The sequence below is a fragment of the Dryas octopetala genome, chromosome 6, assembly GCF_963921425.1.
Source record: "Dryas octopetala chromosome 6, drDryOcto1.1, whole genome shotgun sequence".
Lineage (NCBI taxonomy): Eukaryota > Viridiplantae > Streptophyta > Magnoliopsida > Rosales > Rosaceae > Dryas > Dryas octopetala.
Genome location: NC_141371.1, coordinates 13,552,945 through 13,577,190, shown reverse-complemented (window position 1 = coordinate 13,577,190; position 24,246 = coordinate 13,552,945). Strand labels below are relative to the sequence as shown.

Below are 24,246 nucleotides of genomic sequence, written 5' to 3'. Positions count from 1 at the left end.
GGTGGGTTAGGAATAACTATGAAATGTTTCATCAATTGTTTTTACCTTCTCGAAAAAAAAAAAAAAATTGATGAAAAGTTTCATAGTTATTCCTAACGCACCAAGAATATTAAGTTGTATTAATAAGATGCTCGTGGTTTTCATTTCATTTTTCACTTGGTTATATTTATAAGAGACTTGGACATGTAATTTTGTCTAATATTTACATATATTAATATGTGATATTTTAATCAACATGCTCACGAATTACATAATTTAAGTTAAATACATGGACAAACTATATCAATTGGCGTGGGAGCATATGTGATTATTAGGCCTAATGCATGAGCTATAGGATGTGCCACAAATTGAATACAATAGCGAACATTCTTATTACGTTCTCTGGGCTGATAACAAAAACTCGAGAGATTGGGTAGAACCAACAATGATATAACCTCTTCTACTCGATAATTAACCATGAAGCACGTGCTAGAAGAGAGCCTAGCACCACGAGAAAACCCTGACCCCATGATAAAGGCAAACAATCTGCATCTATAGTAAGTTGCATGTCTTGTTTGACTACTAAGAAATTCAAAACAAGAAACTTCTTAATCCCCAATCGAAAACTTAGTTTCACCAATTGAACCACAATCATTCTTGCACTACTACAAAAAATGTAATAGACATCGGTCAATAAACAACGTTTTGTATTTTTTCCGTTATCTTAATTTACCACACAACGGTTTTTAACAAACCGTTATATTAATGTATATTATCCCATGGTATTTGGTTTGATAATTTTTCCTAATAATTAACAGACAATAGTTTTAGGGAATACCGTTGTGTTGGGCAAGTTTCACAAAATTATAAAATTTTGCGGGTCTTTGTATTTGACAAGCGCATGACCGCGTTAATGAAATATATCGCGCCTTAATTATGTCTTTTTGGGTCAAAGCCCTTTGACTTCACCTTTCAGAAACTCACACACACTTAGCCCACAACTTAGTCCTCATTGATCAATCGATCTTCCCTCCTCAACTCAATCCTCTGGCTTCACCGATCGATCTTCCCTCTCGCGCATCAATCTCTGTCCTCATTGCGCGTCAATCTCCATCTTCGACATCGTCCCTCGCTCTCCATCTACACGTCTCTTGACGTCACCGACCTCCATCTCCGTCCTCATCGTCTCCGCCCATTCCTCATCGCCCGGCCATCTCTGCACTCCCTTGAATCATCTTCGCGCATCTCTGCACTCCGATTCAGGTACAGTTGATATAGGGTTTGATTTTGGGGGATTTTTTCCTCATTAGATTTTGTTCTTTCTTTTTTTGTGCATATCTGATTTTTGTTCTTTGAGGTTCTTCTAAACCTTTTTGTTTTGTGTTTTTACTGAAGGTGAAGTTCATATTGGTGATATTTGGTGATATTGTTGAGCTTGGGGAAAGAAAATAGCTAGGCTGCTGATTGAATTGGAAAGGTGAGTTCATCAGGCCCTTTTTTTTTTTCGTTTTGTTGGTTTTGGCATCTTGTTTTCTTCTATTTTGATGGTAGGGGTTTTATTTGTAGACTATTGAAAGGATTATATTGATTTCTTGATGCTATTGATTAACTTTTGTTACTCATTATAATGAATGTTTGATTTTGATGAGAAAAATAGTTATGAGTAAGTAATTGTATATTGAAGTGGAAAATTGCTACCCCTCCCCTACCCTATAGAAACCATATAAGTTCATTTACTCCATTGTGTTTGCTTTATTTCAATTGAGGAAATTACTAAGACTGAACTAGGTGTATAATTTTAAGATGCATTGTGCTAGCTTGAAATATCTAATTTAGATCAGCCTGCAGGTTAGTGTTGATTTCCTCTCTGTCACCTACTCTGTCTCTCTTATTCTTGTTCTAGTTCTGGGTGAAGTTATTGTGGCTTGATAAAAATTTGGGGTATTTTTCTGGGTTTAGTTAATATTCATGGGTTGTGTTAAATTCTCTGGTTTGTGATTGATTTTACTGATATGGGGTTTATTGGGTTTTACTGATATGGGTTTTACTGTAAGACCAGTTAGCTTTCAATTGCATGCCCATGTTCAATGGTATAGTGGTTGTGTTTAGTTTATCTTTGTATTTTTTTTGTTTCACTAGAGTCAATATTTGGTATGATTTTATAAATGACATGCATGTTTGTATGGACAAGTCAAAGATGGACAAGTCATGGATGTATGCGGATAGAAGATCAAGGGCATATGAGTTAGGGATTCAAGAATTCTTCAAGTTTGCATTACAGCATGCTAGAAACCCAAACCTCATTCATTGTCCTTGCCAAAAATGTGGAAATATGAGACAATTTGGGATTGGAGTTATAAGGGATCATCTATATTTTAATGGGGTTGACCAAAGTTACCAAAATTGGATATGGCACGGAGAAGTTTCTAGTACATTTGCGAATGCAGCTAGAAGTGTGGAGGAACAAGAAGATAATTTTGTCTCCGAAACAGTGGATATGGGAGATAATGAAGAGGAAGAATTTTCAAATGATTCTAACGATTTCATGAATTTGGTTGGGGATGGCGATGAACCTTTGTATCCTGGTTGTGATAAATTCACCAAGTTGGGAGCACTGGTAAGATTGTACAATTTGAAAGCGAAGCATGGATTGAGTGATGCAAGTTTCACTGACTACTTGATTGCCTTTGGAGATTTTCTTCCATCAGGTAATAACATACCCACATCTATGTACGAGGCAAAGAAGATTTTGTGTGCTTTAGGGATGGACTATGAGAAAATACATGCATGCCCTAATGACTGCATCTTGTATAGAAATGAGTATGCAGATGAGATTAATTGCCCTAACTGTAATGTGTCAAGGTGGAAGTTAAGTAGGTATTCAACTCTTAAGGAGGGGGTGCCTGCGAAGGTGTTGTGGTACTTTCCCATTATCCCAAGGTTTAAAAAGATGTTTCAGTCTAGTAAAACATCTGAGAGTTTGACTTGGCATTATGATAAAAGAGTGAAAGATGGTAAGATGCGGCATCCTGCAGATTCTCCATCTTGGAAGTTAGTGGACGATAAGTGGCCTGAATTTGCTGAAGATCCTAGAAACCTTAGGCTCGCACTTGCATCTGACGGGTTCAATCCCCATAGTTCTTTAAGCAGCATATACAGTTGCTGGCCAGTTTTACTTGTCACTTATAACCTTCCACCATGGTTGTGTATGAAAAGAAAGTTCATGATGCTGAGTCTATTGATTTCTGGTCCTAAACAACCTGGAAATGATATAGACGTTTACCTAGCACCTTTGATTGATGATTTAAAAAGTTTATGGAAGGGAGTTGTAGGAGTGTATGATGCATACAAAGGAGAGTATTTCACTCTAAAGGCTGTATTGTTGTGGACAATAAACGATTTTCCAGCCTATGGTAACTTATCTGGCTATGTCGTAAAAGGATATAATGCATGTCCAATATGTGGAGAACACACAAAACCCCACAGGTTGGTCCACGGTAATAAATGCTCATACATAGGCCATCGAAGATTCTTACCACGATTTCATCCTTATCGAAATCAAAGGGCTGCATTTAATAATCGTCAAGAACTTTCTCCAGCTCCTGTGCCATTAAGTGGAGAGGAAGTATTGGCAAAGGTGGATAGTCTTAATTTCTTGCCTTTCGGAAAAAAAAAGTGGCCCCGTAACCATGTGGAGGGTGATACAAGAGCGTGTTGGAAGAAGAAGTCAATCTTTTTTGAACTGGAATATTGGAAATCTCTTCATGTTCGCCATATTCTCGATGTTATGCACATTGAGAAAAATGTATGCGATAGTATTATCGGTACATTGTTGAACATTCCTACAAAAACAAAAGACGGTCTTGCTGCTCGTTTAGATCTTCTGGACATGGGGGTACGTACGGAATTAGCACCTATTGTTGGAGAAAAAAGAACACATATGCCTGCAGCAAGTTGGAATCTGTCTAGGGAAGAGAAGAGAACTGTATGCAAATCCTTTCTTGGTATGAAAGTCCCTGAGTATTATTCTTCAAATGTTAGAAGTCTGGTATCAATGGACGATTTAAGACTTGTTGGAATGAAGTCACATGATTGTCATATCTTCATGCAACAATTACTCCCTGTGGCCATACGTTCAGTGTTGGAGAAGCCTGTGAGATATGCTATAACCAGATTCTGTTTCTTCTTCAATTCTATATGTAGTAAAGTGGTGGATGCTTCTATACTAGATAAGATGCAGCAAGATCTAGTGCTTACACTTTGTTTGCTTGAAAAGTACTTTCCACCATCATTTTTTGATATTATGGTTCATTTAACGGTGCATCTCATTAGAGAAGTTCAGTTGTCTGGACCAGTTTACTTCAGATGGATGTATCCGTTTGAACGGTATATGAAAGTGCTAAAGGGGTATGTTCGAAATCGCCATCGACCCGAGGGTTGCATTGCCGAGTGTTATATTGCCGAAGAAGCTTTAGATTTTTGCTCTGAACATCTTTCTACTGGCAGTTCAATTGGAATCTCATCAAGACACAATCAAGGATCTTCTAAGGAATGTATGGCCTTATCTGGTGCTTCTATACATAGGGTTGATCGTGAACTTTTGGACCAAGCTCATCTGTTTGTATTAGAGAATACATATGAAGTGACACCTTATATCGCGTAAGACAATCCCAGATTTCCTTTGTCTTTTCATTAATTATGTCTTTGATTAGCTGAATTCTCAATATTAATTGAGGAATCTCAAATTTTGTGTAGTGATCATATGAGCTATTTAAAGGCTACAAATCCAAGGTTCAAAAAAAATGAGAAGTGGCTGCAAGATAAGCACAATCACACTTTCATTCTTTGGTTAAAGAATCGAGTAAGTTTAATTTGTTCAAAGGATGCACTAATGTATGTAAGTAATTCCTGTATTTTATTAGAATGCTTATCCTCACAGGTTAGATCTCAACTCAATTGTGAAACTCATGACATACCAGACACGCTGAGGTGGCTAGCTGATGGACCATGCATGGAAGTCCCAAAATTTGCAAGTTATTCCATTAATGGGGTTCATTTTAATACTAAGGCTCGTGATGACGTTCGGGCTGTTCAAAACAGTGGCGTGTGTTGGCAAGGGGAGACAATGCAAGTTGCATCTGCGAAGGATAAAAACCCCATCATTACAAATATGTGTTTTTATGGGGTGATCCAAGAAATATGGGAACTTGATTATTTCAAGTTTAGGATACCTATCTTTAAGTGTGATTGGGTTGAGAGTACAAATGGAATTAAAATAGATGATCTAGGCTTTACTTTGGTCAATCTTAGTAGGATAGGTTCCAAGCATGATCAATTTGTTTTGGCAAGACAAGTGAGTCAAGTCTTTTACGTGGAAGACCCTGCAGATGCTGCTTGGTCTGTTGTTCTATCAACCCCAGATAGAAATTACAATGATGTCGATTATAATGATGATGAGTTAGGGGATAGTATGGTTGACCATCAACCTTTTACTAGAGGCCTGCCATCTATTGAGACATTGGATGAAATGGTTAGAGACAATCCTACAAACTGCATTAGACCTGATGGTGAGGGTATATGGATTGATAAGTAGCATCAAAATGGCATTTATATAAGGTAACTGGTTATTTTTGGTGTGGCAATGATTGTGTGATTTATTTTTAATGTGTGATTTGTTCTTAAGTGTGTTTCTGCATGTATGAATTATTTCTAATGTTTTTTTATTTCTGGTTCTGCAGGTGCTTCACAACATTCTTTGCAAGATAGGCTAAGTACTCACCAGCTTAAAATCTGTGACTTCGGGAGTGCAAAAGTCTTGGTTTGTTTTCTGCATCCAAGCATTCTTTAAATATGCTCATTCTGGCTAATGGTTTTACAATACTGAATTGGATGTACATTTGACAGGTAAGAGGGGAACCCAACATATCTTACATCTATTCGAGGTACTATCGAGCACCTGAACTTATATTTGGTGCAACTGAGTATACCACAGCCATTGACATTTGGTCTGCTGGCTGTGTTCTAGCAGAATTACTGCTTGGACAGGTAGGTGTTGTTCTTCTTTAATGTGAGTTTCCTTTATCTTTAGACTCACATATATGTGCTAACTAAGTAATGCCTATTATGCCAGCCTCTATTTCCTGGTGAAAGTGGAGTAGACCAGCTTGTTGAAATCATCAAGGTGATTGTGAGCTTTGAATTTTTTCAACTTTAAATGCAGTTGGATAATGAGGAATAGAACATTCGTATATATACTTATCTTGGAATGGGTTGAAAACTTTGCATTCTATTCATTCTGACACTGCTGGCTCTTTCTAGACAATCTTGGTTGGCATGTCTTTTTTTATTGGCAGCTCCAGGAAAATCTAGATTGCTTCATATTGCTTCCCTTTGAGTTGCATTTAGTTTTTTTTGTCTCATGATGATTTATGTGATTCTCGTGCAGGTTGTTCATTCTAATTTACAAGGTCTCTAGAAATTAAACAAGGATCCATTTATAAGATCCCTAGAAAATTAAACAAGGATCCATTTACAAGATCCTCCATTTACATATCTATCTTGCAAAAGTTACACTGTGCTAATCGATCTTTGTATTGTCTCTATTATATATACTTCTTACTAGTTAAATATATACTCTATTTACAAACTGTTTCATATCATTTCATTTCATCCTAGACAATGGCGCTAAAGAGAGTGGCTTCCTCGAGGAAGAAAACCTCCAAATCAAAGGTAGCTGAGCCTCCTGTAACTGAATCGAAGGTGACAAAGGACACTGCTACCACAGATAGCTCAGTTAATGGAAAAAGGAAGAAAAGGGGGATGGTTACAATGCATCGCATTGTAAGGCGAAAAATAATGAAAGTCAAAAAGGTGGTGGAGTTTAATTCAAAAGGGCAGCCACATGGGAAGGCAGCAACCGAAATGCAGTCTTACATTGGGACTTTAGCACGTACAAAGATCCCAATTACCATAAAGAAGTGGAAGGATGTTACGGAGGATATGAAAAATAAAATTTGGGAAAATGTAGAGGTAAGCAACAATACTTGGTTATTTATATGACTAGTACATCATTTAACTAAAACATTATATAGTATCATTTATTTAACTAGTACATCATTGATTGTAGATGGCTTTTGTGCTGAGTCCTCAATGTAAGAAGATGGTGTTAGCATCTGCATCAAATAAGTGGAGAGAATTCAAGTCTAGGCTGACATGTAAATTTGTTCTCCCTTACAAAGATCAACCTGAGCTATTAAGTGATCCTCCTAAAGACTATCAATTTATTGACAAGTCAGATTGGAAGGAGTTTGTGCTACATAGGCTTACGGATCAGTTTGGGGTAAGCTATTACTTTCTACATATATTTTCGTACAATTGTTGTCTTTAAATTTGTATATAACTCAATGTGTGGAAATATTCTGTTTTGAAGCAACTTCACGAGGAACAAGTGGAGAGGAAATCTAAGCATGAGTATCATCATAGACTATCGCGTAAAGGGTATGCTGGTTTGGAGGATGAACTGGTTAGTGTTTACTTTAACTGCCTTGGTACAATGATTATTAAACATGAACTGGTTAGTGTTTACATTTATTTGTTATTTTAAAGATGAAAACAATGCCTGAGGGGGGGTTTGATCGAGCAACCCTTTGGATTAAAGCACATGAAGATAAAAATGGGAAGATCCCAGATGCAAAAGTAGCTGAGACTGCTGCCAGAATTGTAAGTAAGCTATAGATATTCCATTGATTATAAATCTGCCAATGTTAGATTTGAAAGTGTTGAGTTCTTTAATAATTTAATTTATCTTGGCTTTATTTCATGTATGGTTGCAGGATGATTTGAAGAAACAAGTATCTGAGGGGACATTATCTACTTCTGGTACCAGTGATGTGCTAACAATGGCATTAGGGACCCCTGAGCACTCAGGGAGAGTTAGAGCTGTGGGAGGTTATGTGAAGCCCAGTTCTTACTTTAACTTCCCTCCACGAAAGAGTATGAAAGAGAGAATAAGAGAAAGTGTCAAACAGATCATGGAAGAAGAGCGAGAGAAAATAATAGCAGAGGAGCGAAAATATTGGATGGATAAATTGAATTCAGTAGAGGCAGGGGAGAATTCCAAGGCTGAGGGACCAACCCCATTAAAGTTAGTCCCTATTCCCCGTACTCCCCCAACTCCCCATACTGCTGAATATGGCTCTGATAAGGCAAGCACCAATGTGGAGAAAAAAGTTGTGAAGAATATTGATATGAATGTGGAGAAAGAAATAGAGATAAATGAGGAGAATGAAATTGAGAAGATTGAGAATATGGGCATGGAAAAGATTGATGATCCAAAGGAGGAGAAGCACAACACGAACATGTTGGATGCTGACTGTGTCGACCTAGACTATGTGAGTGACAAGAATAGTGTTTCGAAGGTATATATTTCATCCTAGCTTACCCAACGTTTAATTGCCTTAATTTTTTGTTGTGAAAGTCATTAAATTAACTTCTATTTTATCTTGGCTATTTGCACAGGAGAAAAAATGCATGTTGGCTGTTGGCTCACTTGAAAATATTGTTGCATACGCTACATTACTTGAAGTTGACGATGCCAACCCACCGACACTGCATGGTGTTCCTTTGGCAGAGGGATGCCTGCGGGTTGCAATTTATACTTCGTTGGATGACTCAGTTTTGCTTCCCATCCCAATTAAAGACGAAGTAGTAACTGTTGGTCAAGCTGTTGGGACAATTGTAGCATGGCCGAAAAATCTTGTAACATATCAGAATCAGCAGGAAGTTGGTAAAGAGGTATGTTTTTATGTCTCACCTAATTGTATTGTTGTAATTTTAACTGATTTGGGTGTTTTTAAAAGCTACCTCTAACATATATTGATAATTGAACCTAGAAACGTGCCAAAGGAAAGGGCGAGAAGCAAAATAGGGGGAAAGGGATTGTGTTGAATCTTCAAACAATGCCTACGCCACTGAAGTTGTTGTGCATGTATGCACAAAATGTATTGAATGATGGTCAGACAATCAACTTTTTAATAGAGGCAGATGTTTTTGGGGCAACTCGTAAAACCCACCTTCTGTGTGAAGATATTGTCCAATTTGGTGGCATGGTTGAAATATCAGCAACCTGCATTGTGGTTTACATGAGGTATTTAATGAGACTACTTTTCTATACATATTTATATCCAGCAAAAGAGATTATGCAATTACTTACGGAATATTTTTTTAGGCACCTCTACGATGTGGTAAAGAGGTCAAAAATGCTAAGTATGGTTGGTTTTGTTGACCCTGCGAGAACTGGTGCGATAGGGTGTGGAAATGTAACTGAAAGATCAAGGTACTTGGCAGATAGGTTCGCTGGATCTCGTGATGATAAGATTTTTTTGGTCCCTTACAATTCCGGGTAAGTTAATCATTTATGTGGTCATTGTAAATACTGATTTCCAACCATATAAGGTATTTAATGAGAATTATAAATGTGTAGTAATCATTGGATGCTGACTGTTATCAATCCGGACAAGGAGATTGTCTATTTCATGGACCCAATGAGAAGACGTCTGATCGGCGATGAATGGAAAACTGTGGTAGACAAGTAAGTTGATTAGACGCCTCATCAGTTTATAAGTTCATTTACATATATCAGCAAGTGTTAAAATCATTTGGTTTTTCATGCGATAGTGGGATTAGAATCTTCAATGCTCAAGGGAATAGGCAAGGGCGTAAGGCAATAATCTGGAAAAATATGGCGGTAGGTTGGCTTGTTTGTAGTTTGCTTTAAAACTCAAATAACAGATTGCTAAGTGGACTGTATATGTGCTCATTCTAATTAATGTTTATTTGCATTTAGGGCATTCCTCAACAGCCAAGTGATAAGGAGTGTGGCTATTTTATTATGCGTTTTATGAAGGAAATAATTGAAGATGAGAGCTTAGCTTTTGTGACTAAGGTATGCATTAGTGAAGTATAAGCAACTTGGCATTATGTTGGTCATGTGAACTCTGAGTAGTGATATGAAAATTGTCTTTTACTTGGAAATGTTGAAATTCTTTTCTTTGTTTTGTGGCTGAAAAATTGGAAATGTAGTAAAGGAATAAAAGGAAACAAATTAGCTTGGGGGAGTCTGTTTTGGGTGCATGCAGATTGGGAATACTGGGTGGATTCTTTCAAACTTGTGGAAGTGACCATGTTATATAGCTAGGCCCATGTTTGATGATCACTTGTGTGAATTTGAGGTTGATTTCAGTTTGATTCTAATTAATGTAGTTATGCACTTATATTATTAATAACAAATTCATGAGTGGTCTGGTGCAATTTCTTTAGGCCATTGGGGGATTCTGTTTTGGGTGCAGTTAGCTTAGGACATTTTGCTGGTTATATATGTGTGCTTGATTCTTAATTAATGTAGTTGTGCACTTATATCATGAGTTGTCTTGGCCTTTTTTACCTAAGGGGCATATTGTTTATTTCTTTATTGGATTCATTATGTTTTTATTTTGAGTTGAATTTTCTTTTTAATTACTACTCCATTTTTGCCTTGTTTCAGTGGGAGCGAAGGAAGGACAATACTTATACCCAAGAAGATATCGATGAAGTCCGGGCTGAATGGGCAAACTTTGTGGGGCAGTATATGTAGATCGAGTAGAAGGTGGATTTTTGACGTATAGCATTTTTGAACTTGATTTTGTAGGCCATGTGTTTAGCTAGACTAGCTTGGGGTATATATATATCATTGATCACTTTGCTAGCTTCTTTTGTGTGCTGCCAAGATTGATAGCTAGGCTTAATTAATTGCTAGATTAGATTGATGGCAGCAAATTGGTAGATTAGAAACTTGATGGTTGATTTTTGAGTTATAGATGGTTTTTGTGTATGGCATGGCTGGTTGTGTGAATAGCATTGGGTTTAGAGAGTAAACTACATATATACAATTACTAGCTACCTTGAAATTCCTTTTAATATTTGGTACTTTATCAATTACAAAATCCTTATTTATTGTGGATTAGTTTAAATTTGAGCAAATTGTGATTTTGTGAATTAATGTATAATTTATTAAGAATGTTAACATTATAAAGGGAAACATGCTACTTGGAACAATGGTGTTGTACCAAAAACACCTAGCTAGCTATTTCAGGTACTGCGTGCCTATGTGAACCAAATGTAAACAGGAACATTTTACAACAATTTTTCTGACGAAATCGTGGTCTGTAACATTAACTTACAATAGTTCCATATTAGAAACCGTTGTATAATTCATAACAATACCACACAAACCTTAGAAAGCCGATGTATCTAATATCTATAGACATCTAATTAAACTTGAAATTAGTATCTTACACAACGGTTATATAGTTAAAATCTGATGTTCTTAAATTCATAATACAACGGTTTTATATAAACACCGTAGTATGAACGACATATATACATCTCAAACACCTATTTTTAGAATGATCTATACCACGGTTAGGATTCAAAAACCGTTGTTTTAAGGAGTATTTCACCTTGTGTTTATAACTAAAGTAGTTGTAAAATACATGTATTAGTAAACGTAACCGTTGTGTATATATATACTCAACAACAGTAGCCTTTAAACCATGAGATTTTTAGGATGTATATACAACGGTTTTTTTGTCATTACCATTGTGGTAATTTAATTAAGACAACGGTTTCATATAAACACCATAGTATGAAAGACATATACACATCTTATACACCTATTTTTAGAATGACTTATACCACGGTTAAAATCCAAAAACCGTTGTGTGAATGAGTATTTCACCTCGTGTTTATAACTAAAATAGTTGTAAAATACATGTATTAGTACACGTAACCGTTGTCTTGAGAACATAAAACAATGGGTTTGAGGAGAAAACCGTTGTGTAGTTATATACTCAACAACAGTAGCCTTTAAACCATGGGATTTTTAGAATGTATATACAACGGTATTTTATTAATTACCATTGTGTTAATGTAATAAAGACAACGGAAAATAACCGTTGTGTAATGATACCCCAATAGACGTCGGTCGATTAGACGACGGTATTTTGGCAGCTTACACAACAGATAAAATCCGTTGTGTATTACGTTTTTTGTAGTAGTGTTGGTTCATTTGGAAAACCACAACAGGACTTCTTGTCGATGTACTCCATATATACTTGAAGCCTTTCTTCTTTCTCGCTTCAATGCTACGAAATACGAAGTAGACTTAAGAAAATGCATGACCACAGTTGCTTTGAGAGGCATGATGACATTCAAACCAAAACAAAACTAGAGTTTATGATGAAACTTGAGACAAACCCTCTATAAGATCAAGAAATGGACACATGTACCCTCTCTAACACCAAAGAAGGAACAAACCTACTAAAATTTAGATTTTTTTTCCTCTCTAACAGCTAGGTTATTTTATTTTTTATTAATCAATTGTCATCATTGAGTTTTGAACTTAAGAGTCAAGACTCACTCCGACATAAGGAGAATGGAGTTCTCTCCACTATATCAGATGGTCATTAATTAACCACTTTTGGGTTTTGTGCTTCTTGGTTTGAGCATTTCTTGCAAAGGATTTTCCAACTTTGGCATATGGGTTATGCCTTTCTGATAATTCTTTGTCACTTTGGGCGTGCATGATTTATTTTTGTACATAATAATTGATCTCCACCTAAGACCTAATCGTATGCCTTTCTTAAACAACTTGATCTAAATCTTTTAAATTAATTATTTATGCTCCCAAAGATCTGAAAGTACAACTGTATCTCTTAAAATTAATATATATATATATATATAGTACCCTAATTGGTTTTAATTGGTTGTGGGTTCACTGCATCTGCCGATCGATTAACTCTCTTAATTATATATCTAAATCATGATTGGGTGCACCTGCTCACTAAACATTAAGAGCTCTAACCATATCTTCTTTATTATTTGTTTATTTATTTTTTAATTCTTTAATTATATATACTTTTTTTAATTCCATTGCTTTGATGTTCATGTGGCTGCATATACTAATTTAATAGTTTAATTAACTCATATTAATAAAAATATTCTTGAGAATGAGTCCAAATCGTTTAGGTACAATAAAATTTATGGATTATTAATTAATGGTGTTTGTTTGCTACCATTTCTTTGGTACATTGGGAAAAAGAAATTGCAAGCACGAGTTATGCTCAATATAATAACAAAGGTTGGCACACAATACACATAAATATTAATGTGGCTTCGTTTGATTGTCAAATAGCTAGCTAAGGTTATTAATATTATTCATTTTAAAGGTAGGTTTGGTTGATCAACTTTTTTCAAGTCGCACAGCTTATTGTCACATTCCCTTATTGTCACATTCCCATTGATCCATGAATAGACTAACGTCCACCATATCTTGTCACCTGTAACATTTTTTGAGTTATGTCAATATTGTCAATTTGTTGACATTGACCTATACAAATTAATTAATTGATATATCATAACAAGTCAAATACTAATTATTTGGTTTATATTAATCATGTATGATCACTCATTTGTATGTTATTTAATGGATCATAAACTGTGTAGTCGAGACCAATGGTTCATCGAAATAATTGTATTTATCATTTGAATTTTTTAAAGGAAATATTAAAATTTAAATCCCAAATTTAAACCCCTTTATCTAAAAAAAAAGTCCACATGTGAGGACTTGGGTAGGCCAGTTGGCCAAGCAGTTGTGCTCCCCCCTCCTCACCGGGTTTCGATCCCTCCTCCCCCCTCTAGGCCTCTTTCCTTAACCTCCCTTTGTAACAAAAAAAAAAAGTCCACATGTGGCTAATGTACATAGTATATGATTAATAAAGTTGTTTTGTCCAAAAAGATCCTACCTAATTGTCGAGTTAATTACACTTACACTCTTTGAGGTTTATCTTCTTTTCACATATACCCCCTGGGGTTTCAAAAATTACATATACACCCCCTGAGGTTTCAAAACTATTGCATATAACCCCCTACAAGAGAAAATAAATAAATAAACAAAAAAGAAAATATTTGTATTGAAGTTGGACCTTACACCTTAAGTAATCTTATTAGGCCATTTCACCCCTTAACATACTTTTTTGCATAATTTCTCATCATTTTTCATCTCATATAAGAGGTTATATGCAACAGTTTTGAAACCTCAAGGGGTGTATGTGTAATTATTGAAACCCCAGAAGGTGTATGTAAAAAAACAATAAACCTCAGGGGGTGTAAGTGTAATTAACTCCCTAATTGTCATACCTAAAGTTTAGAAGGAAAAAAAAAATTGTTATTACTTTTTATAGTTCATCATTTAGAGTTATAGTCATAATGGACTTCGAATGGCATCTAAGCGGGCTTCTATCAACTCGAAGTTGAAAGTGATTCCCTCCAAGCCATATTCATCTTGTTCAAAGCCATATTAATAATAGAAAATTAAAATTAAATATCAAATTATAATAATTTTTTGGTATAACATGAATACCATATAATATTTTAATTGAATTACCAAATTTAAATGTAGTTTTTTAGATTAGATCACAAACATGTTGACCCTTTTGATTTCAATCTTTTTCATTTGACATTTTTGTTCTTTGACCCACATATGATGGGTGTTAGTTAAAATTTATAAGATTTTGACAAAATTGCCCTTGAAACTTTTATATTATCTTGAAAATTTGCTAATATAATTTCAACTTCACTTTCAATTGTGACTGTACGACACTCACAACTTCAAATTTAGTTGTGACTGAACGACAGTCACATCCAAGTTGTGAGACAGTCACAGTTAAGTTGTGACTTCATTGAATTTTTTTATAGAGAAATTATACTACAATATAGTATAAATAGAGGTCAAAACCATATTTTTACTCAAAATAATATATAGTATAGTGGTATGAGTTGTCTTTTTCAATTTACCAAGACAGTTACAGTTAAGTTGTGATTTTATTTTATTTTAATACAATATAATATAAATTAATGTAATATTTGTGACGTAATATAATTTTTATTTTTTTCTTATAGTGGCATGTGATATAATATTTGTAAATTCTAATACTTTTTACTTTATTATTTTGTTTGACTTTTCAACTAATGCCTAATCTAAAATACTATTTAATTTTAATACTTAAACTAAAAAATTATTAAAAATCTAATAATTAAAATCAATGGATCTTATTAATAATGTGCAGCGGGAGATTTGGTAGATGAGAATAATATTCTAATGAGTCAATTTCATTTTATTTCCTTTAAGTATGTTTCTCGATCTTGTAATTTTGTTGCCCATGTTTGGCACGGCATAATTTAGATAGTGCTCATCCTGTATTTTGGTTGGAAGATGGTCCTTATTGGCTTTTGCCGGCATTCAACAGTGATGTAACTTCTTGAATGACATATAATACATAAGTAGCTGATGCCTTTAATTTTCCTTTAACAAAATGTAAAAATTTAACTAGTAAGAGTTGACTTGACATTTTATGAGATATATTTTATTTTAAAATTAGAGAAAATTTTATGTAATAAAATATATACGAACATATACGTCATCATGTTATTGGGTTGAGATACTAAATCAATCGTATCTCTGATACAGAAAAGTTTCTCTTCTAACAAAAATGCTAATGTTTTGTAACCTCATTAATTTATAAAAATGACCAATATGACTAGTTTATAATCCTTCCTCTATGTATTGACGAATACTACCATTAAATCTTAAATCACTTAATGGTGGTACATTTTGTTTCCTGTTCACGTGAGCATGATATGTGTTTGATTGATTATTTGAGAGCAGTAAATTTTTATCCGTTGAAATTAGAGAATTTTTATTTCTAGCCTTGGCGTGAATTATAGAAAGAGTAGTGAATTTCTAAGTTAATAGGGTTCTTTTGTTGAAATGCAATAGTGTAAGATAATAATGGATGATGATGAGTGCCCACTTACCCATACAATGTGGTGCCCGAGATCAACTTTAGGGAACTTCCTTTAGACATTGAGAAAAAACAAATTGAAGAAGGTGAAGGGGGACCATGAAGCCATGAACCAGAAAGCCCTAATACAAGGAAGAAGGGGGGGGGGGGGGACCATGAATATATATCAATGAATCAATATATATATCAATTAAATGCATGCAAAAAAGCCAATGCTAATCAAGTAGTAACTCTGCCTGTCAAATTCTACGTGACAAGCCATGTGGTGATCGAAGATGTCTAGTACTCGTCTCTCAAACTTTCCTAGAGGATGACTCACGTTTCATCATAACATACCCACTATGCACACGTTTTAGTTCATGCTTTGTTTTAGTGAAAAAGATTAATTCTTTTTAGAGAAAACAGCTAAAAAGACAAAGAAAATACAAAGTTATGCCAAAAAATTCTACAATAATATAGCAAACAAACTAAACGCTTACAACAAAATAAGATCGATCTCAATCTCGTAACATTGACATCGAGCAGACACTACAGCCACCAAACGGAGTCAACGAAGCACTATAGAAATTAGCAAACTAGTCGCGTTTGAGTTCACAATCCAACCAACGTCTCTAAATCGAGTCCGACAGTAGATCAAGGTGGCAGATCGAGCAGTAATAACCGCAAGACCGGTACCAGCGAGCAAAGTGACATCTCTACTCTTTGTGACGATAACCAAACACAAACTACAAGAAAGATCTCTATAGAGAAACTAAGCGTCGCTAAAGCAAGATTCAATGCCGCACAACACACAAATCGCGCACAAAACTATTGATAGACCAAACCAAAGCAATCACAAAAACTCTCATTTATTGAAATGAAAAAACTCTCGCATGGAGATATGAAAAAGCTCTTACAAAGAGAGATGAAAAAGCTCTCATAAAAAGAGAGAAAAGTATCCCATAGTACCAACCAAAACAGCAAAAGAAAAAGGGAAGGAAAAGGGGGTAGGAGTAGCGGGCCTGTGAGGAACATAGGAGCCACGTACCACCCCCATCCCTAAAAATACTGGGCTGGGAGAGATAGGGTTAAGGAGAGAGAAGAGAGAGTTTGAGGGTGGCGGCTAAGGTTGTCAATGTATAGTGAAAAAGAATAATTCAAACGTCTTTGTAAATTAAAATGCTCTTGAGGCACCATACACGTACATGTACAATTGTACACAACTACACATATATTAATAGTCTTCTAAATTGAAGATAGAAAAAAGAAGGGAAACAAACTCAAACCTGATCCACTGTTCAAATCTTTACGAACTCAAAACTTGACTTGATATATGTGCTTTTACAAGTAATTATGCGTGATATGAGAAAGTCATGAGGATTTTTCTCATTACTAATTAAAACAATGGGGTTGATTTACACAAAAGAACAAAATGGAATCCTCATGGACAAAAACAAATGATATGCATGGAACAAAATAGTCATTCTGATCTTATTTTAAATTTCAATTGACCATTTAAATTACAGTTGATATTACTCAAATACAAATTGTTAGTTACATTTGAAAATCACTAATACAAATACCTTTTTAATACAAATTTTAGTTGTTGTCCTTCAAAACCACAAATGATAAACTACAAATCAAAATAGAAAAAATTTACGACCACATAATTAAAGTAGAACTTAAACAAAATTACAGGGGACTAAAAATGTAATTTAGCCTAGATGGATCTTATTTGGGATACTTATATTATTATATATAGGGATTAATGTCATTTTGCTCCCCAGACTATTACACATGTATCAGTTTGCTCCCCAGACTTTTAATTTGGAAAATTAAGGACCCTGACTTTTTCAATTTTGCCAATTAAGGTTATTCCGTCAATTTATACATTTTTCATCTAAAATGTCGAGATGATCAAGCAAAATTTAGCAAGAAATAAAAGAGGAAAAATGATGCATGAGGAAAAAATGATAAGATCTAATTGGAAGAGACCATTTTGCCCTCAAAGATTTGGATAAAAAATGTGTAAATTGACAAAAGAACCTCAATTGGCAAAATTGAAAAAGTCAGAGTCCTTAATTTTCCAAATTAGAAGTCTGGGGAGCAAACTGATACAAGTGTAATAGTCGGGGGAGCAAAATGGTATTAATCCCTTATATATGTATGGTCAAGTTTGCCATGTGGTAATCATGTTCATATGTGGCAATCAAGATAATGAAAAGTTTTATGACATTATTTGGCTTTTATGGGAATATGAACTTAGAATCTCTCAAATATTATTAAATTAATAATTATTTTTTTTACATTTTACCCATCTGGACTTTGAGCTCAATCTTACTTCACCACCTAAACAAAAAATTGTGTTAATTTACCACCTGAATTAAAAATTTATTACAATGTATCACATATAGTTCATTTTGTCTAAATTTTTGTTAAAAATAAGAGTGTTTTAGTCTTTTTAAGTCAATTTTTTTATTGTGTTAAAGCAAATAAAGTGTAAAAAAAAAAAACATTTTTTCTAATAATAAAAACTTGAAAAAGACCAAAACACTCTTATTTTTAACAAAAATTTAGACAAAATGAACCATAGGTGGTACATTGCAACAAATTTTTAATTCATGTAGTAAATTGACACAATTTTTTGTTTAAGTGGTGAAGTGAAATTAAGCTCAAAGTTCAAGTGAATACAGTATAATAAAGCCTTTCTTCAAATTCCAATATAATAAAGCCTTTCTTCAAATTCCAAAGGAAAATTTTGCAAATGATTTAATCTCAATAATATCCTAATTAACAGTTGTAAAGCTATATATCAAGTATATATGGAAACAAAATGAATTAGTAATTTGTGGATGATTTCATGTCACTAATTTAATGAATTGCATATATACATCTGCTGCTAATATACAACATATAACAACTACACAACAACAATGCGACAGGATCCCGAGATTGATATATATTGGTATGGTAGGGTCATCATGTGATGATGATGATCAAATATCAAAACATAACATGCAAGGTTCCTCCTGCCGGGCCGGCTGGGGTGGGCAAACACTACTGTTAGATTAGTAATCCTTGAATATATTATATATATATAGGAAGTTTCTTATTTAAGGATTACTTGTATGTAGATTGCATTCCACATTATATTTTGATAATTAAAATTATAAATTTAGTTGATTTTCAATAAATATGTGGTCGAGATTGAGTATATATAAAATAACATCCTATATATTGCAAATATTTGACATACTTAAATTGTGCCCATCCATGCAAAAAAAAAAAATAATATATATAGCTAATCTGTTGAGATATATATATATATATATATATCTCATTTTATGCATAATGAGGTATGATTTATGTGACCACTCTACATTATAGTTCGACAATCGAAGCCGTTTATTTTTTAAGTCTTTATTCAAGGGTCACCTTTGCAAAAAGTTAGACAAATAAAAAATCATTAAGACATCTAATTGTGATCGAAGTGATTAACTAAACACTTGACATGGTGACTATTTAATCAAAATTTCTCATTAGTCTAAATTTTTTAAGGGATGATATTGAATTGAGACTTAAAAATTAGACGGTTTCGATCACCGAATTACAATGGAAAGTGGGTCCCAAAAACTATATCTCATTATACCTAAAATGAGATATACATTAATGAATGGGTCCTCATATATAAAAATATAAATAAATAAATATATATATATCTATAGGCTCCTTCAGGTATGAGATCTCACATTTAGTGTTAAATGTGGGATGAGGCAAATGGGTCCACTCTATGTAGTTTTTCAACAATCCGAACAATATATTTTTTTAGTCTTATATTCATAGATAATTCTTATAAAAAATTACCCAAATCGAAAATCATTTATCTATCTAATTTTGATCAAATAAATAGACAAATTAAATATTTTTGATAAAACTATCTATTTGTTTGACTAAAATTAAATAGACAAATGATTTCTGATTTGGTTAACACTAAAGCAGCTAAAACATAAAACAGGGAAAGAGGAGGATGGGGATGGTACCCAGCTAGCCCTCCACCCAGCAAAAAAAATTAGGGTTTAGGGTTAGCCCCTAGGGTATACGCAAGGAATAAAATTTCGGGTTTCGAGGAAATTTCGAAGATTTTTAAATTTCGACAGAAATTAGATGGAAATGACGAAAATTATTATCAAAATACGGAAATTTTGAATAAAACTTTACCATATGTTTATTTAACATACTATCTACTAAATTGATAAAAAAACATTGAAAAAATCAAATTATATAGTACGTTTCATGTGATATAAGGTGAATATAATGCGCGCTGGAGCAAATACTGTTAAATAAAATTAGTATAATGAATAAACAAAATTAGTATATTCTTTATACTGTATAATTTAATTATACACTAAAATCTAAACCCTAATACTCTATATATTCTATATACCCTAATACTCTTTATACTCTATAATCTATACATTAAACCCTATATACTCTATATTTTTTAGAATATTAGGTTTTAAGCCCTTTAGGATACTTTTAATTATTTTTTTATATAGAAATGTATTAAAATTTAAGGTTTAAAATAACTAAAAGAAATCTCAAACTTTTTTTTTTCCAATTGCCCAAAGGCCCCAAACCCCCCCTCATTTTTTTTTCTTTCCTTACTTTTTTTCCTCGTGCCTCTCTCTTCAGCCTTTTTTTATTTTTTATCTTTCCTTTCTTTTTTCTCGTGTCTCTTATTTAGCCAAGCTTTATCTTCACTAAGTGTAACAACCCAAATTTTGGCTTATGATAATTTTGTTACTTAAATTTTTTTAATTTGTTTTAAGGTTTGTTTAAAGGAATTAGAAATTTCTTTAAATTTATTTTAACTAATTTAGACATTTGGTTGTGGTTCTAGAGCTTAGTTGTGTAGAAATGAATTTTAGAAAATGAAAATTCAAGAATTTGACGATTATTATTTTTTTCAAAATTAAATTATAAGAGTAGGATTTTTCATAATTTTTTTGAAAGCAATTTGACTATTTTTGAGGTTATAAGAAATTAGTACTCATCAATACGAGTCCGTAGAATTTTTTGGTGAATTATTTGGAGTCTCGAGCTATTTTTGGTGAATTTCTGAAGTTGGAAAAATAGAAAATATGAAAATTTCGATAATTTCGCTAAATTTCGATAAATTTCGCTGAAATTTCAAAAATTTCGGCGAAATTTTCTCGAAAAATTATTAAACATATGTTTCGATTTCGACACCCTAAAAAAGTAAAATTTCGCCAAAAATTTTGAAATTTAATTCCTTGGGTATACGTGCAAAGATTTCACATACAACTTGCAATTAGTTAGTCCCTAATTCAAGCCCAATTTCTTTTTATATTAATTATATTGGATAGAATCATAGAAGTAATCAAACTCTTAATTTCGCTGAAAATTTTAAAATTTAATTCCTTGGTATACGTGCAAAGATTCACATACAACTTGCAATTAGTTAGTCCCTAATTCAAGCCCAATTTCTTTTTTTATTAATTATATTGGATAGAATCATAGAAGTAATCAAACTCTTGATTTTGTCAAAAAACTCTTTTCTAACCGATCTAGTTTTATCCTAACTTGAAAGAAACTACAAACTAAGTTGTTTGTTCTTCTCCATCTTGAAAGAATATATACTTAATAAAAATAACACAACAACATTCCAACCGATCTAGTTGTATCCTAACTTATTTCTCCACTTAATTAATATAAGAAATTCAAAACTCAACATTTTAACTGTGTTTTAAAATGAATTATTCCCTTATTTTCTTAAACCTGCTTCATATTTTTCTTAAGAAAATTTTTGTCCAAATTATGTGCTTGTAAATGCTACAAACACTTTTATCTAGTAAAAAATCAATTAATTTTATTTTATTGAAATTGCTATTTCTTGTGTCATCATCAATTCAATGGGTTAATTTGTATAAGGTTAAATAATAACAGTTATCAGATTTTGATTTATAATACCATATGATAAGATTAGGATCACCAAACTTTCACGAGTCCATCATTGTTGGTGGAGCTGAGCAACATGGGATCAACAATCTATCATGTCTGGGACTCTGTCAATGTGCGCAGGCTATGTCGTCCAATGTGGTAATGGCCCCACAAACCAAACCTTTCATTACAAAGTGTGGATTATGTGTGACAGGTTGTACAATAAAATAAAGTTTGTCTGAGAATCTTTTCTACGAAAAATAGAAACAAATGGCCACCATATATTATCTCTTACATGCTGACCAGTGCGGTGTTCCACTTTTAGAGCAGCAGAACCTTCTTTTTAATTTTCCCAATTTTGGTTTTTTTTAATCTTTTTCAATTTCTTTGGATTGAGAAAAATATAAGAAAATTGTTGGACAAAAATTTATAGGTGTTTGATTTCAATTTGAAATTTTTTTCATTAATAACTCATACAAGTGACTTACATTTAACTTTTCTTTGTAGCTCTATTACAGTGCCAAAAATTAAAATGGTAAAATCAAATTAAAATATCAACAATCTTCTTTATTAATTAACACGAGCTTCCACGTGTCCTATGCTACTCGAATCAGAGCATAAATTAGTGATGTTTATGACTACTAGACTCTCACCATTTAGGGTGTGGCACTCCACCTCTTCGCCTATCAAATTATTTTGAGCAAATTACACGCAGGTATCTCAAGTATACACTCTTATTTACTTGAGTACTCCAATAAAAAAAAGTTGCTCAGAGGTACCTCAACTACTAATTTTGCTCACCCAGGTATCTCTGTCAACTATTCCGTCAGGCCTGCCGTTAATTGCCTACGTTGCACACTCACATACCTTTAAAAAATGCCACATGGACAAAAAAAATAATAAAAAATAAAATAATTATTTAAAACAAAAAACAAAAATTGGAGTTGCAGGCTATGCAGCCTCTCACCCCTCCCTCCGAGACCCACCCACCCCTCCGACCCCAGTCACCACGCCGCCGATCCACCTACCCGGCCACCCACCCCCTCTTTTTCCCCTCCCCTCTCTCTCTCTCTCTAACTCTCTTTCCCCGAAACCCCAGCCCAAGACCAGCCCCGAGCCCCGATCCCTCCTCCCTCCGCCTCCCTCGCGTCGACCACCCAACCCAGTGACCCACCCACCTCCCTCCCCTCTCCGGCCACCAGCTTCATCTCTCTCTTTTTGTCACTCTTTTTCCCTCTGTTTCTCTCTCTCTCTCTCTCTCAGATCTAAACAAGGGTGTATCTGAGTCAAAGAATCCATCAAAACCAATCAAGAAGAAAACAAAACAAAACAAAACAAAACCCACCTCGATTTGACCATTTGCAGCAGCTACATGCATTGCAGACAGCCTCCCATGCCCTTTGGTTTGCTCCAGAACACCTGGGTCTGCTTCCACCATAGCCTGAAGAAGCTCCAAGTCCCCATTTTCAACAGCTCCAAAGATACCATTTTGATGGGGCTCTCTGTAAAGGGTAGAGCTTGGGTCGGGGCTGGGGTTTCGAGGGGAGAGAGAGAGAGAGTGAGGCAGAGAGAGAGGCGAGGCGAGGCGAAAGAGAGGAGGTGGGTGGCTCGGTCGGGGAAAGAGAGAGAGCGAGGCAGAGAGAGAAAGTGAAGGGCGGGGAAAGAGAGTGAGGCAGAGATAGAGGAGAGGGGGTGGGTGGTCGGGTGGGTCGGCGGCAGGGTGGCTGGGGTCGAAGGGGTGGGTGGGTCTCGAAGGGAGGGGTGGGAGGCGGAGGGAGGCTGCAAAGCATGCAACTCCATTTTTGTTTTTGTTTTTAATAATTATTTTATTTTTTAAAATTATTCCATTTATTATTATTTTTTTGTCCACGTGGCATTTTTTTAAAGGTATATAAGTGGGTCACATAGGCAATTAACGGCATGTTTGACGAAATAGTTGACGGAGGTACCTAGGTGTGCAAAATCAGTAGTTAAAGTACCTCTGAGCAACCTTTTTTTATTGGGGTACTCAAGTGAATAAGGGTGTATACTTGAGGTATCTGTGTGTAATTTGCCCAATTATTTTTACTCGCTTAGCTCTATCCTTTTCTAAAGGTATTTTAGTAATAGGTTCTATAGAAAGTAGACAATGCTATTTGGTCAAATACCTAACAACAAACTACTATTCATTTAAGTACCAAGCAAGTGTGAATGTGTGATATATATTTTTTTTCTAGATATATTACATTTTTTATACCATGATTCTAATAAAGCTTTCTATATTTCTATTAGTATGGTAATAATCAATACAATATATTAAAATATGGAACAAATAATTTTATCTTTACTATGTCTTTCGAATTGCTTGATTCCTTCTAATTGTTTTCAAGTCCATCTCTTTTACCTATTAGTAGTAAGAATATTACAAGATAGCAGAAGATTGTGAAAATCT

At 34.2% G+C, this 24,246-nt stretch overlaps 1 protein-coding gene across 1 annotated transcript; it reads left to right on the top strand.

Moving 5' to 3' along the window:
• Nucleotides 1-2,176: 2,176 nt before the first annotated feature.
• Nucleotides 2,177-10,705, top strand: LOC147282586 (uncharacterized). The gene is made up of 12 exons (XM_086248233.1): nucleotides 2,177-4,638; nucleotides 4,735-4,840; nucleotides 4,919-5,552; nucleotides 5,718-5,797; nucleotides 5,884-6,024; nucleotides 8,500-8,772; nucleotides 8,871-9,124; nucleotides 9,206-9,379; nucleotides 9,461-9,568; nucleotides 9,655-9,724; nucleotides 9,824-9,922; nucleotides 10,520-10,705. The coding sequence occupies exons 1-12, from the start codon at nucleotides 2,177-2,179 to the stop codon at nucleotides 10,607-10,609; spliced, it is 4,491 nt and encodes a 1,496-aa protein (XP_086104359.1). The 3' UTR covers nucleotides 10,610-10,705.
• Nucleotides 10,706-24,246: the final 13,541 nt, after the last annotated feature.